General features: G+C 36.6%; 1 protein-coding gene across 6 annotated transcripts in view; it reads right to left on the minus strand.

Moving 5' to 3' along the window:
* The window catches only part of STXBP5 (syntaxin binding protein 5), a 180483-nt gene that overhangs the window by 29038 nt on the left and 135961 nt on the right, over positions 1 to 15484 (minus strand). For 4 of the 6 annotated variants that reach the window (XM_056126390.1, XM_056126389.1, XM_056126392.1 and 1 more), the window contains one exon: positions 9358 to 9408. The exons of the other annotated variants lie outside the window; for them this stretch is intronic. In XM_056126390.1, coding sequence (XP_055982365.1) covers positions 9358 to 9408 — 51 coding nt within the window. The remainder of the gene's footprint in view (positions 1 to 9357; positions 9409 to 15484) is intronic. 6 annotated transcript variants of the gene reach the window in all.

Consider the following 15484-nt stretch of genomic DNA (forward strand, 5'->3'; position numbering starts at 1 on the left):
AAACCCAAGGACAAAAATTTGTAAGTCTACAACTGTATGTCATGGTGTTTCACTAATAAAAATTTAAAAATAAATAAACAAACAATATTTCAATTTATAAGGAGAAAATAACTATGCAAAATTCACAAACTACAGCTGGATTTTGCTATATTACTTACCTACAAAATTAGATTGCTAAAGATAACTCCTAGGGTTTAAGTGAAATGGGAAAATGACTAGAATCAGAAACCAAATCTGAACTGACACAGTAAGATTTATTTATTTTTCCCCTGGAACAATTTGTAGAATTTAGATGTTAGAATTTTCAACAGTTCATGAATTACAAGCTCCAATAATAGCTCTTTGATGAATTTAGCTATCTAATTAAATTAACTGGATCTTTGTGTTTCGAATTTTAGAAACTGGGCAAGCTAATGGAACAGAAATTTGAATTCTAGTAATAAGAGCAGAACTGAAATGAGCGAGCTTAATTAAGCGAGGCCTACTGTGTGCCAGAAAATGTAACATTTAACATTTTATTGGATATATCCAACAACCATGAAAAGTATTATCATCACAATTTAGAAAAGAGTAATACAAGAGCCTTAGGCAGACTGACTCGCTGAAGCTAATTAATAGGAAAACTAGGATGGGTGACCACAACCCGAGACTACTTGGGGTTGACAGAAAACCTCAAGAAGGAAATGTGAAGTCAGTGCCGTCACCAACACCTCAGGCGTGGAAAGAACTGGATATCATGAAGGACTGAGATCACAGGGCCCAGGATACAGCAGTGCGCTAAGCACACAGCAAGGAGGATCTCCTGAGCACCGCTGGGCATGGCTCCAAAGCCAAGACTCTGAGGGTGGGTTGATGGTGTGGGGGGAAGGAGGGGGGTGCTGGCATCGAGGACAAAACCTTCCAACCCTCCAACCCTATACTCATATGTACGAGAATACAACAGGAAGCAAGGACCGAAGGGTCAAAACAGGAAGTGGCTGGGCTGGCAGGTGGCTACTGTCCAGGTGCTCCAGCCCAGGGCTGCAGGTAGAAGCTGTGCTGTCACAGATCCTGAGGGGAAACCATCCGCCTCCAGCAAACAGGTGCTGGTTGAAGCCAGAGACAGCAAGATACAGACTCAGGCTCACCACCTGACAGCTAGGGAATAACCTGCTTCAGCCAAGGATACTCTCCAGGATGCACAGTGCACAGCCAGATTAGGGCGCATCGGGTGGGTGTGCGGCCACTGGGGGTACACACCCTGCAGCGCATCCTCCATCGTCAGCATCTTCTCAATCCTGCCCCAGCACGAGCTCCCCAGCCACTGCCCAGGTCTGACGGCCCACAGTGACCGATGGCTGCTGAGTGACTCAGGGCCCTTTGAGTCACTTCACAACTGTCCCATGACCTTGATCCCTTGCTTACTGCCCGGGGTCCTGTCGCACTGAGTGCAGAGATGGTGCCAGGTGCTTGTGACTGCCCAATACCCATCTGCCACCACCCCAGCCTGCCCAGCGTTGGCCCCACAGGGCACTGCTGGGTACTGCAACGCATCATCTCCTGGAGTCCACCAGGTCACCTGACTTCAGTGCCAGAGTGTCTGCCAGGGGCATGTGACTGCAACTGCCCAGGAGCCAGCCGCAGCTTGCAAGGTTCCATGGTCTCTTCCGGGCACTGGCAACTGTAAGTCTTAGTGACTTTCAGACCCACATGACTTCAATGTCACAGTCGCTGCTTTGCAGAGACGGCAAACCCTGGGGCCGTTCTGCTTGGACTCAGTGCTTGAAACTCAGATTCCTGGTGCCCACCCAGGACTGCAGGAATTCAGAGCCACAGTGGCTAGCTGTGACAGTCACAAACCCTCCAGCTGCTGCTCAGGTCTACCCAGACATAGATCCCCCAGGCCCAGGTATGGCACCACCCGTACTGAGGTGACAGAGAAATTTATTTGACACCTGTGGTTGAAAATGAAAACCTGGGAAGACGCTCAAGTTGAAGAGAACACTGCAAACTTTCTGAAGACTTCAAAGCAACAGTCCCCATGTTGCCAACAGAAGTCAGCCAATCAAGAGAACAGAAAGCTCAAGAGAAAGTACATGATAACACCAAACAAAAATCATAAAACTAGTAACACAATAACTAAGGTAACGCATGCAAAAACACAATTAAAAAGATAGGGTAGTGGAAGTCACTCAACAAGAAAAAAACAGCAAAAATTAGTAAATATGATACTAATAGGAAAACATCAATGACATTTCCATCACATGAAGTTCTAGAAGGAGAAGGGATAAGGGACAAAATTCCAATCTCAAGAAATGACAGATGAGGAAGAAGACAGATGCTGATGCCTAGAAGCTGAGAATTTCAAACAAAATAAAACGAAACAAATGTGGACATAAAAAAAATGTAATTAAGGGGCTGGAGTGATAGCACAGTGGGTAGGGTGCTTGCCTTGCATGCGGTTGACCTGGGTTCAATTCCCAGCATCCCATATGGTCCCCCAAGCACCGCCAGGAGTAATTCCTGAGTGCAGAGCCCGGAGTAAACCCTGAGCATCGCTGGGTGTGACCCAAAAAGCAAAAAAAAAAAAAAAAAAAAAAAAGTAATTAAAATGATAAAAATGAAGGGAGAGAATCCTAAAAGACGCAGGCAGAAAATAAATAAAAATAGCTGAAAGAATTTAAGAAATACTAAAGGGTCTTCTATACAATGTAGAAAACAAAAACAAAAAAACACTTGTAGAAAGATACTGAAAACATATACTTAGGTAAAAAAAAAAAAGGAGCTTAATGATGGGCTCCTGGTCAAGACTCATTTGCTTTCAACACTGGTTGAAAATCTCATGGTAACCTCCTAACAAAATGACTTAGGAGGAAACAAGTAAGAAGAGAAAAAGGGAATCCAGTCACTATACAAAAGAGAGATATCAAAGTACAAAGAAAGAATACAAGAGAAAGCTTAGAGACCAACTGTAATAACACATAGGAAACACCGAAAAATGACAGCAAATTCTTTCATATCAGTAACTTTCCTAAATGCCAATGGCCTGAACTCACCAATCAGAAGGCACACAGCGGACAGATTGGAAACAAAAGCCTGCTGTCTAGAGTAGACCTGACTGAGTTCTAGAAACGAAACACAGACTCCAAAAAAATGAGATTAAAAAACAAGCACAGGAATTCACAGCTAGGAATCTGCATTCAGAATTGTGCCATTTCATCTCCAGGTCACTCAGTATTGATTCTACCAACAGACATAAACATTTGACAAGATCCAATATCCATTCATGATAACAACCCTCCATAAAATGGGAACTGAAGGAACTTTCCTCAAGATTGTCAAAGCCATTTATCACAAGTCTACAGCAAACATATTTGCTCAAGGGGGAAACCTAAAATCCTTTTCCTTAAGATCAGGCATAAGACAAGGGTGCCCACTCTCATCACTTTTACACAAGATAGTATTGGAAGCAGTTGTTATGGAAATTAAGCAAGAAAAAGATACCAAGGGCCATCTAGAAGGAAAGGAAGAATTCAAGCTTTCACTATGATGACACGATATTATACTTAGAAAATCCTAAAGACTTTACAAATGAGTTCCTAGAAACAATTGATGTATACAGTAAAGAGGCATGCTACAAAATTAACATGCAAAAGTCCAATACTTTCCTATATGCAAATAATGAAATAGAAGAGAACTATATTAAAAAAAAAACAGGAAACATTAAAAGAGCAATGAAAACCTCTGGAAACTGGAAAATTATTTAAAGGTCTCTCTCCAAACACTCTTAACATTATTATTCAAAAGAATATTAGGGAGATCAGAGTGATAGTACAGATACAGTGAATATGGTGTTTACCTCGAAGGCAGCTGACCCTAGTTCCATCCCTGGTACTCCATACCACCAGGAGTAATTCTTGAGTGCAGAGCAAGGAGTAACACCCTGAAGCATCACAGGATGTGGCCCAAAAACCAATTAAAAAAATAGAGGGGCCAGAGCAACAGTACAGTGGATAGGGCGTTTTCCTTTCACGTGGCTGAACAGGTTTCGATCCCTGGCATTCCATGTGGCCCCCAATGCTTCCAGGAGTAATTCCTGAATGCAGAGCCAGAAACAGGGTTGTAACCCCTGAGCATCGCCGAGTGTGGCCCAAAAAACAACAAAACAATTTAAAAAAAACAAACAAAAAACCTCTCAATAATAAAAAAAAAAAAATTTAGAAGTACTTGTGCGCGTGTGTATGTGTCTCTGTGTGTGTGTGTGTCTCTGTGAGTGTATTTTCAGTACCATATGCCAGGGATAGAGCCACAGATGAGGCATGCCACATGAGAGTCATACTCTACCATAAAGTTTCTGACCCTCTGGGATTACTGGAAGCTTTAGCCACAACAATTAGGCAAGACAAAAAGAAAAGAAATACAAAATGTAAAAAAAGAAGCTGGATTCCAAAATTTTTTTAAATGTTGTATTATTGCTATATGAAAATGTCATGATAATAAATACAGTAAATCAGAATGACTCCATTGAGGAAATATTAGAAACAAAAAGTCAATACAGTCAAGGTGTAGGCTGCAAAATCAACAAATAAAACTCGGTTGTATTTCCACATGTAAGCAATGCACTAAAAGGAAAAGAAATTTAGAGCTGTTTCTTTTATAATTGCATCACCCAAAAATTAAATGCCTAAGAAATCAGTAAAGGAGGTGAAAGAACTGTACACCAAAAATTTTGCCACTGGTAAAATAGAAGAAACATGAGAAGAAAGAAAGTCTGTGCTCATGATTGAAAGATTTAGCAAAGTTAAAATGATTCAATGCAATTCTTATAAAAAATTTAATGTATTCTTCAAGGAAATTATTATAGAACCATAAAAAGACTATGAACTAGCCCAAACAGTCCTAAGAAGAATATAAGAGATATCATATTCCTTAACATAAATTATATAATAAAAGCTATGGTGATCAAAACAGCGTTATCAGAATAAAAATGGGCACACATAGGATGGGATGAGGGTTGGGGGGTGGGAGGGATACTGGGACCCGTGGTGGTGGGAAATGAGCACTGGTGGAGGGATGGGTATTTGATCATTGTATAATTGAAACCCAAGCACAAAGATGTGTAAGTCTGCAACTGTACCTCATGATGCCTCACTATTAAAAAAATTTTTAATAAAAAAAGCAATCATTTTAAAATGAAAAATGGACACACATTCAGAGAACAGAATTTAAAGCCCAAAGTTAAACCCTCTTAAAATTTACTACAAAGAAGCCAATGAAGAAATAAATGTGTCTTCAACAAATGCCACAGAAAAAACTAGATAGGCACATGCAAAAGAACATAATTGTATCACTCTCATACAATAAAAAGTTAACTCAAAATGAATTCAAATAAAGAACTGGATGTCAGGCTCAAACCCATAAAATACACTGGAGAAAATATATGCAAAACACTCCATGAAATTGGCCTCAGTGCTCTCTTCAGCAATTTATTTCCATGGGTAAGGAAAATAAAATGAATATTAAATGATGAAACTGAAGAAAAATCTGCACTACAAAACAAACTATTGCTGAAACAAAGATGATTTATTAAATGGTCACACATCATAGATATAATAAAATGCTAATATGCAAGATCTATAAAGAACTCACAAAACTCAACAACAAACAACCCCATGAAGATAAGGTGTGAAGTACTGAACTGACATTTCACCAAGAAGACACAGAGATGGAGGAGAGGCTCATGAATGCTCACTTTCATTAGGAGGGAAAGGCAAATCAAAAGGACACTGAAATTTCACATGACAGCTAAGGGGATGGGCCTATTGATACAAAAGCAATTAGTGTTGCTGAGGGTGAGAAGATGAAATCCTCAGATACTGTTGGTGGAAATGTAAATTGGCTCAGACCCTGTGGAAAATGATCTATAAGTTTCTCAATGTAGTTTTTTAAAAGTTGTACTATATGATCCCACAAAAGAACACAAAAACTCTAACCTCCTAAGTCATATACACATCTTTGTTGTTTGTAGCAGTACGCGTAATAGCCCAGATATGGAAGCAATTCAAGTGCCTGACCCTGATGGCTAAACAGGAAGTGGGACATACGCTACGCAAAAGGATCGTACTGTTTAGAAAAGATGCTACAATACTTGTGGTATAACTAGAGGGGGTCACACTAAGCAAGGTAGGTTAGAAAATTTAGGTAAGTTCTGACGGTCTCACTCAGGTGGGCTATGTAGGAGCAAACCAAGAGAACAAACTCCAAGGAAAGTCTTCCATGAACTGTTATTTCAGGGTTAGGGAGAGGCCTGAAGAACTTGACACTGGACTTCGATGGTGAGATATTGCCTTTTTGCTGGTAGGTGTGGTGTGGGAACACGTAAAACTGAGGTCTATATGCTGTCTTACAAAACATCTAAATAAATTTAAATAGTTTAAAAGTCAAAAAAGGTTTAATAGTACAATAACGTGAAGAGACCTAACTGAGGGAAAATGGGAGATTGCTTTGGACATTCAAATGAAGAGATGGAGAGGGAAACTTAGACCAATAGAGCAATCTATTGTACAATTTAGAAGTGTATAAAAATTACGCTTACACACACACACACACACACACACACACACACACACACACACACACCCTTTCACTGGAGCTGGAGATAGTTCAGTGGGCAGGGTGTGTGTATGACCTTGCTTTTGGTCAACCTGAGTTTGAGCCCCAGCACCACACACGGTCTCCCAAAACCCACCAGGAGTGATCCCGGAGTGCAAAGCAGGAGTAAGTGCTGAACTTCGCTGACCAATACCCAAACAATATTAAACTTTTATTAATTTTAAAAGTGCTTCTACATCTTTTCTCAAATGTTTGAAGTAGTAAGTACTTTGAAGTAGTAAGTGCCATAAACCAGGCTAGTAACCAGTATTTAATGTTATGAAATCAGAAACATCTTTTTGAGACTTCTGAAAATTTTGGAGCCTCTGTCTAAAAAAAATTTTTTTAGTGTTAGGTTTCTGATGCAAGTGGCCTCAAACTACGACTTTTGTTTTACAGTGACTATGCTCTTTTTTCAAAATATATTCAATTTTACATTTTAGGAATGAATGACTCTTCCTCCTTTATATCGGTGCTGATGTAGGTTTCCACTAAACTATTTTTCCGATATTCAAGATCAGAATTTCTGACTGATAAAAAAACATACTGTGCCATTCTCTCATAATCACATGCTATTTATCAGTATAAATAAGACTACAATTTGGAAGTGTTAACATCAGTATGATTAAATGAACCAGTAATAGCTAAGTTTGTATTATGAATATAAAAATAGCCAAGCAATCTAGAGAATAATGAGATGATTATGTGGGTGATCAAATGCATGGGAGAAAATCTGGTTATTTCTAAGATAGGGGTAGGAGAAATCATCCTACACAACATTCTTCTTACTCAATCAACGGCAATAGAAATTTCTAAAATTAAAAATAAATATTTTAAGAAATCCCAGATTTATATTTATTACATGAAATCTTATTTTATCTCTATTGAAACATCACTTGTTTTTGAGCCAGACATACAGTAAAAAAAATGTGATAATATATTTTTCATAATGGCTTACTTGCACAGAAAGCTTTATAAAGAAAAAGGAAGTATTTTCAACATGCCACCAAAGAGTAAAGGTCTGAGAGGTTCATAATAATCCAGGAAACTCATTTATTTTGAAAAAGTTGCCGACTATCGTCACCATCACGTTAATTCACCCACTGGCCCTGCTATACCAAGTCCCGACTTCATCTCGCAGGATATGAACACCAACCAGCTAAAATGCATGGAAACACTGGTCCCACAGCAGAAAACTCTGAGGGGTCCCCAGGAGGCTGGTGTGCCATGTCCCCACCCAGCTGATGCTCAGGAATGCCACCCACATCCCACCACTGCAGCCATGCCAAGGGCTCTACTCCACCAATTCATGATATTCTCTGCAGAGATGCCAAACTATGAATAATTTCAGGTATCCCAGTGTCCAGGCTCAGAAACTCTGGGGTCTTCTCAGCATTAGTTAGGGTGGACAGCCTGCCCCCAATCCCACATATTTCCAAGAGCCCCAGCAGCCTCACCCACCTCTCATAGCACCCCCCCACCATGTAGATCCTGAGGTCTGAACCATGTAACACCTAATTCCTCAATACTGAAATTCCATTGGGAGCGCACCAAATTGGATGGAAAAGTAGCCTAGAAACCAGGTCAACTCAACAAACAAAAAACCAAGAACACAGAAGGTGTGACTAGCAACAAACAGCTTAAGAAATTCTTAGACAAGAACTTGACAATCCTATGATCAGATATAATCATTTTCACATAAATAACTGATTTTTAATACTTATTGATTTTAATATTAAAGCTTTGTAATCTAATCAATTTCAATAATAAAACTGCATCAACAGTTGTGGCTTTTGTCCACAGTAAAATAAAACATTAAAAAAATGGAATAAAAAAAGGAAAAGAAAACATTGCCTTCTACAAAACCACAACTGAAATGATGTGACCCCAGTGAACACATGTGCAACATCTCAGAGTGTGTGACTCCTGGCAAGCACAGTTGATGAGCAAATAAAAAGGAGAGGGAAGAATTTTTTACAAAACCATATGTAATATTGATGGGTGGAAATCGGAGAAAAAGTAGCCAGGTTTAAGAGAGGGTAGACTTTTTTTTTCAAAATGACAAAATGGAAAAATTTGGAGAAAACAGAAAAATAATATATAGGTTTAAATATAAGTATACTGTGGTACCAATTCTATATGTTACCTCACGGATCCACTTATTACTGAAGAGAAAGTTAAAAATCACGGTGTGCTACAATATTAGAATAAATTTAAATTGAATTAAAATAATTCAATTTAAATTTATATTTTCCGAAATAACAATGATACTAAATTCAATCTCATTAGAGTTTGCCACAATAGGTGAAAAATCAGGTTTCACTTATGAAGTTATTTAAATTTTTATTGAGAATTTCAGTTACTTCCTCAACAGACCAATGTCCCTAATTTAAAAGAAAATCACACTTTAATGAAATACCTTTATAAATTGTATATCATTAAGTTTTTAGATGGTAAAATAAATTATTGCATAAATTTAATATTCAATTTTATATTTTGATATAAAGTATAAACGTTGAAGAAATATACTATTTATGCTTACTTGAGTTTATAATTATCTTATATTCAGATAGTACCTTAACATTATTCTGTAGATATTTTACTCATTTAGAATTTTATTGCTGGTAAAAGTCTAGTCTCTGGTTATTTAAAAATCTTTTTATTTTCTTACTTATCTTCCCATTGAAGGGAGTTTGCTATTATTTTTTTATGATTTATTTTACTTACCTAAATCAGGCTTTAGGTCAGTAGGCAAGCTTAACTTCCTTGACATCTTTGCTGAAAAATAAAATGCATTTTTAAAATTCTGAAGAATATCTGCTTATATTATTATAACTAATCTTCAAGATAGAAGTGAATTTTTCATTACTAAATCTGAATGCTACATAATGAAAAGAATGATTAGATGATATTATGGGTGGAAAGTAAATCTTGCTTTCGACTTAAAAAAATCTACTTACTTCACATTATCATCGTTGTTTGAAACGTTTAAAGAAAGCCTTAAAATTCTGTTAAGTAACTTTATTGGCTCATAGGAAAGAGGCTTTTCTAAGAGAAGCAAAGTCATTTCTGAGAAGGAAGGTGTTGCAGTTAAGAACAACAGAGACTTAAGATTGAGTTCGGGTAGGCCATTTAATAAAATATTTCCAGCTGCTCATTTCCAAAGCCACTGGGCTTGCATTTTTAAGCAAAGTTCTAGAGCACAGGCAAACCTACATCTACAGTCAAATTAAAGTACTTCTTTATATCAAAGTATTTTGCTTAACATTTTCTTGATGTTAAGTTATTACCTCTATATTTTAGTAGTAAAATAGTCATATTCTATCATTATAGTATTTACAAGAAAAGTTAAAGTGCAGATGCTTTTATTTCTATTTAGAACACTATGCAAACTTACTGAAATTCACTTTCCATCCTCAAAATCAGTTATTGCTTAAACTGAAGTGATTTAAAGTTAGGAGTCGTTCAACTACTACTACTTTGTTAGTGGTAATTCATGCGCAGAAAGAGTGCTTCCCATATGAAAAAATAGCATTTGAATGTTAATACACGGATGCATATATTGTGTTAAACTTTGGACTGTTAGGAGATATTTAAAGCACAGACCCTGCTAGTCCACAAGGGTGCCATGTAAACAAAGAGAAATCCAGTACAAAACTTCCACATCTAAAAAAATGACAAATTCAGCATTAGGAAAGTGGTATCAGGCAAACAGGGAAGGGAAGGGGAAATCAAGTCCTCACTTCTAAGCATCATTAATCAAATTAGCATCCTTAAAACAAACAAAAAAAAATCAACGGGTCAAATGTATGAATCAGTTTTATCCTACTGTCATTAAGATTTTTATCTCGGTTAAAAGATAAATTGTCAATGTAATATAAACCTAAAATAGGCAATACAATAAATATGGCTAGTTATGCACACAGGCCTGTCGCACTATTCTATTTCACATTAGATTCCCTTATTAATATCCAAAGAATCATCCTCTTAAATTCAGTGTTCTGTGCTCAAAAGAGCTCAGAGACTTGTACCAAATATCATAGTGTGATGTGCAAGGACTAATGAAATAGTATCAACATAATGTGCATTCTATATGAGTTAGCAAATCAGAAAATTGGTCTTGAATAGGTAGCTGAAACTTTTTAAGAATCAGATGCGGTGGATGCCTCTCTTTTTCTTTTCTTTCTTTTTTGGGGGGTGGTGATGGCAGGTGGAGTACTCAGGAGATACTCCCAGGCAAGTACCTTCCTAGCTGTATTGTCTCTCCGGCTCACGGTTGCCTCTCTTGACACTACCATGTGATGTGCAGAAATAGTTGCCTGCAGGTCCACTGGTTCTCAGATCTGTATATGGGCACCTGCTATGTGGTACCCAGTTAAATGTACATTCTGTACTCCCATCAGGTCTGAGATACTACACCTTTAAGAGGCTCCCCAGAGAAGTGAGTGCTTATGGATCACACTTTATGGAAGACTTCCTCAACAAAGGAATCCAGAATAACTCATCAAACCTCTACATATAAAATAAGCCCACAACAAAATGTCTTGAACATCTAGTTTATAAAATGTGGGATAAAATACAGTCATGAGGACTGGGTCTGAAATAAGATCAAATCTGGGTTTGAAGACATGTCATTTTAACCCAAATTCCTTCACTTGTAAAATGAGAGTAGATAGTAATGTCAATTACAGAGCTGTGAGGACCATAAAAATAAGCAAAGCATTGAGTACAATACGTAACATAAAGGACAAATGTGAAAAGTTGTAATAATAACCGAATGAAGTATTGCCTTGCATGAAGTCAAACCAAACCAAACCAAAGCACGAAAAGCCAAAATCCCAAAAGCCAAAACTTTAAGTGCGGAATGGAATGCGCTACTATAAGCCCAACCTTTGCAAAAGTTCAATTCCAAAATAAATTTTAATAAATAGCTAAGTTTAGAAGAGAAATAATCAAGAAATTTACTAGCTGTCTCAGGTTTATCCCTTACTGGGTATGGAAATAACAGTCAGAAGAACATCTTACAAAGCTTTCATTTAATAATAATAATAATAAATAATAATAATAATGTAAAATTAATACCCAAGGATAGTAGAAACAAGGGAAGGAGGATTGGTTCACAGTTGGAGCCTGTCTCAAGTGTTGGGAGAGAAGGCAGTTGGGACAGAAAGGGATCATCATTATGACAAAGCTTTCATTTAGTAACTATGTGTATGTATATATGTATATATATCATATATATACACACACATATACAGTACATGTATACGCATACACACAGTATATATAAATGCATGAAATGCATATACACATACACATTTCTCTACATTCACAAGCCTCCGCATTGCCTAAGTGGCCCTGGTAGTCCCCAGCAATACAGGGTCCAAACAGCGCCACATCCTTCGGCTGAAGCACAAAAGCGTTAATCAGCTGGTCAATTACTGCTATGTGTGGCTCAGAAGTCCAACCCCCATCAAAAGGAAAAAAAAAAAAAATATATATATATATATGTATCACAAGCAAGAAATTTCCACATTTCCTTTCCACATGTGTCATCTTTAATTTCCCCTATGATTTCTAATTTATTTTACGACTTTATGATTTCTAATTTTTTTTTACAAATTCTAAAATAGTCCTTCCCATATATATTTTTTTCCCTAACATTACTTTATGTACTGTTTTTTTGGGTCACAACTGGCTCTGCTCAGAGCTTACTCTGGCTCTGCACTCAGGGTTCTTCTTGGTGGGGCTGGAGAACATATGGGATCAAACCCCACATTGACTGCAAGCAAGTTAAATACAGTACTACAGTACTCCCTTCAGTGCTTTGGCCCCCGTCTTAATATTGACCATAGCTAAATATCAGCCATAGCTTACCAGTTTTCAAATGTTTTCACTTTCTCTAATTTCAACATTTTAGTAACATTTAACACTGAAAGGTCAAAGCTGCCTATAATAAATATTTAGGTAGTTATATGACTTCAATAACTATATAAATGTCACAAAATGATTAACAGCAAAGTCGATTATTTCTTCCTGAGATACTCTCTGATCTTCAACCCAATCAGTTCAGTGTTCAAGAATAAAGAGAGATTTATACCACAGTACTGTGACATTTGGACAATCTCCTCAAATATGAAACTGACAAGGATTAAAAGATTAACCTTTGTTAATCTGTGTTTATTACAGCTAAATTAAAGAGAGAGAGAGAGAAAGAACTGAAAGCTTTGATGAGTATAGAAAACTGCTGCATATTGTGATGGGGCTTTTTACTGGACCACTGATTTGCTCAAAGGCAAAGATCTGTTTTCAGACCTCCAGGATCTAACTTGCACCACTGAATTTTATTTAAACAGTTGTACTGAATTTAATATTATTTATATATTGTTCTTTGCAAGCATTTTCCAACTGTTACAACTATATTTTAAAAAGTTTGGACTGTAAAGAGTAACACTGTTAATAAAGTGTTTTTCAAAAGATGTAGAGAAATAAAAAATACAAATAAACATGTATTTTAGATTATATCCTTAGAAGAGAGTTTGCTCTGCCTGTAGCCAATTGAGGTTTGATGCCCAGCATCCCATATGGTACCCTGAGCACCACCAGGAGTAATTCCTGAGTGCAGAGCTGGGAGTAACCCCTGAGCATCGCTGGCTGTGACCCAGCTTCCCACACCTAACCACCCCAAGGCCCTCCCAAAATAAATAAATAAAACCAGTCAGACTAGTCCTTAAAGAGGAAAAAGGACAAATGGAAGCATAAACCTACTAGGGTACACATGCCTGGAAAAAGAGAGAGAGAGGGAGAGAGGGAGAGAGACAGAGAGAGAGAGAATTGAGGACATACTGAGAATGTAGCCATCTACAGGTAAAAGGAAGAGAATTAGAAGTCGCACAACACCATTGCTCAGGAGTTCTAGTGTCCAGAACTACTCTAGACAAAATCGATTTCTGTTGTGTAAACCGTCCGATCTATTATGTGGAGCAAAGCAACAGTGCAGCAGGTAGGGTGCTAATCTCGCACATGGCAGTAGCGGGTCTGGCCCTGGAAACCCATGAAGTCCTCTGAACCTCAGCAAGAATGACTCCTGAGAGCAAGGAGTACACCCTCGGCAGTGGTGCGTGTAGCACCCCCAGAAGAATTCAAAATAAAGGATCCTATGACGGCAGCCTTGGCAAAATACAAGAAAAATCACAGCAGAAATGGATAAATTTAGTGCTGTTCTAAAAACAGTTGTAAAAGAAATGATTTCAATAATATAATTCTAATTTGGACTAATGTTTTTATCCTAGGAAACAAACAGCAAGTCATTTTTAGAAAGATCACTGTATAGCCTTGTAATATAATAATGACATCATTCTTTAGAGATAAATAAAAGGTGTTGTGATAGAAAACACGGACTAATGAGCAGACTTTATCAGGAAATTTAATGCAAAATACATTCAGAAATAGAATTAAACATTGAATATACAATATTTCTTATTCTTCATTTGAGTTACCCTGAAAAAGAAAAGAGAATTAATTGGAGAAACTCAGGCTTTTATAATGGCTTTAAAGTACTAGACTAAAATTTAGTTCTTGTCCCATTAAGGGTAATAAAACTTCAAAGTGAAAATAAGAAAAATTACCTTAAAATGTGTTACTGCACACTTGACTCATCTTCTCTTTCAGATGAGCTTCTTTCAATAGTCATATTGTAGATTAAACATAAAGATGAGCTACTACAGATATCAGTCATATGATGGATAGAATGTTGGAGAATATAAACTGGAAGCTCAATACTTTTTATAATATGAAGTTTTATAATGACTTAGAGTGACTTTATAATTCAAAATTCTATTTAATTTCATACATACCTTTTCATACATATTATGTGTGAATCCAAATGGAACTCTGAGAATTTATGTTTCATCTTATAAAAACTGGTAATACAGTATAATGAAAAGATACCACAGAACATGAGAGCAGAATATACTACAGAAATATAGCATAGATTTTGGTCCTGGTTAGGTCTTCACCATGAACCATTACTTTGGTAGCACAACTTAATTTCCCCAAGGCTCAATTTCTCCACTTGAAAAGTTAACGGGTTTGAATTGCCTTAAAATTATATGATCTAGTGCTCTGGTGATTTAGAATATAATAATAGAATAGCCTGAAGCTCTCTTAGAACATTTTAACTTAAAAAAAGAAAATTGGTGCTCACATATGAAGAAAATGAATATGACTCACCTATCAGAGCTAAAGAACTGCATCTGAATTAATGGACAAACTATTTCAATTGAAATTCATTTCCAAAGTCACTTTAGCTTTTACTATAAAATGGCAATTAACTATGAAGTAACTGCAAACTCAAAAGCTGACAAATGAAAAAGGTCCTGTGTTAACAAATTCCATAAGAAAACTATAAAGTGCCTAGAAAAATGAGATCTCCATTATACAGAGCAATTATTTCTATGTCTTGGAAGAATACTCATAAGATCACCATACTTTTGAATGTTTATACTTAAACTTCCAATATTATTACATATCACTCATAGTTTTCCATAACCAATTTAGTAATTACTTCTACATAAAATTTAATAATTAAAATTGGACATGCATGAAATTGTAGATTATTTTATCCAGCTAAGAATATAGTTTCATCATGAAGTAGAATAAAATAATTTTTTGAAAAGATGGACCATTTAGTTTCAAAATCTATCAAACAATGTCATATCTGGACCATGATTTTTCCAGAAAATTTTATATGAGCAGACAAAAACATTTAATATTCTTTTTGAAAGGAATTATGAAAATTACAAATATTAGTTACTGATCTTTGAAACACATTGTGGAAAATGATAAACTAGTT

This window comes from Sorex fumeus, unplaced genomic scaffold (assembly GCF_029834395.1).
Source record: "Sorex fumeus unplaced genomic scaffold, SorFum_2.1 ptg000061l, whole genome shotgun sequence".
In the NCBI taxonomy this organism is placed as follows: domain Eukaryota; kingdom Metazoa; phylum Chordata; class Mammalia; order Eulipotyphla; family Soricidae; genus Sorex; species Sorex fumeus.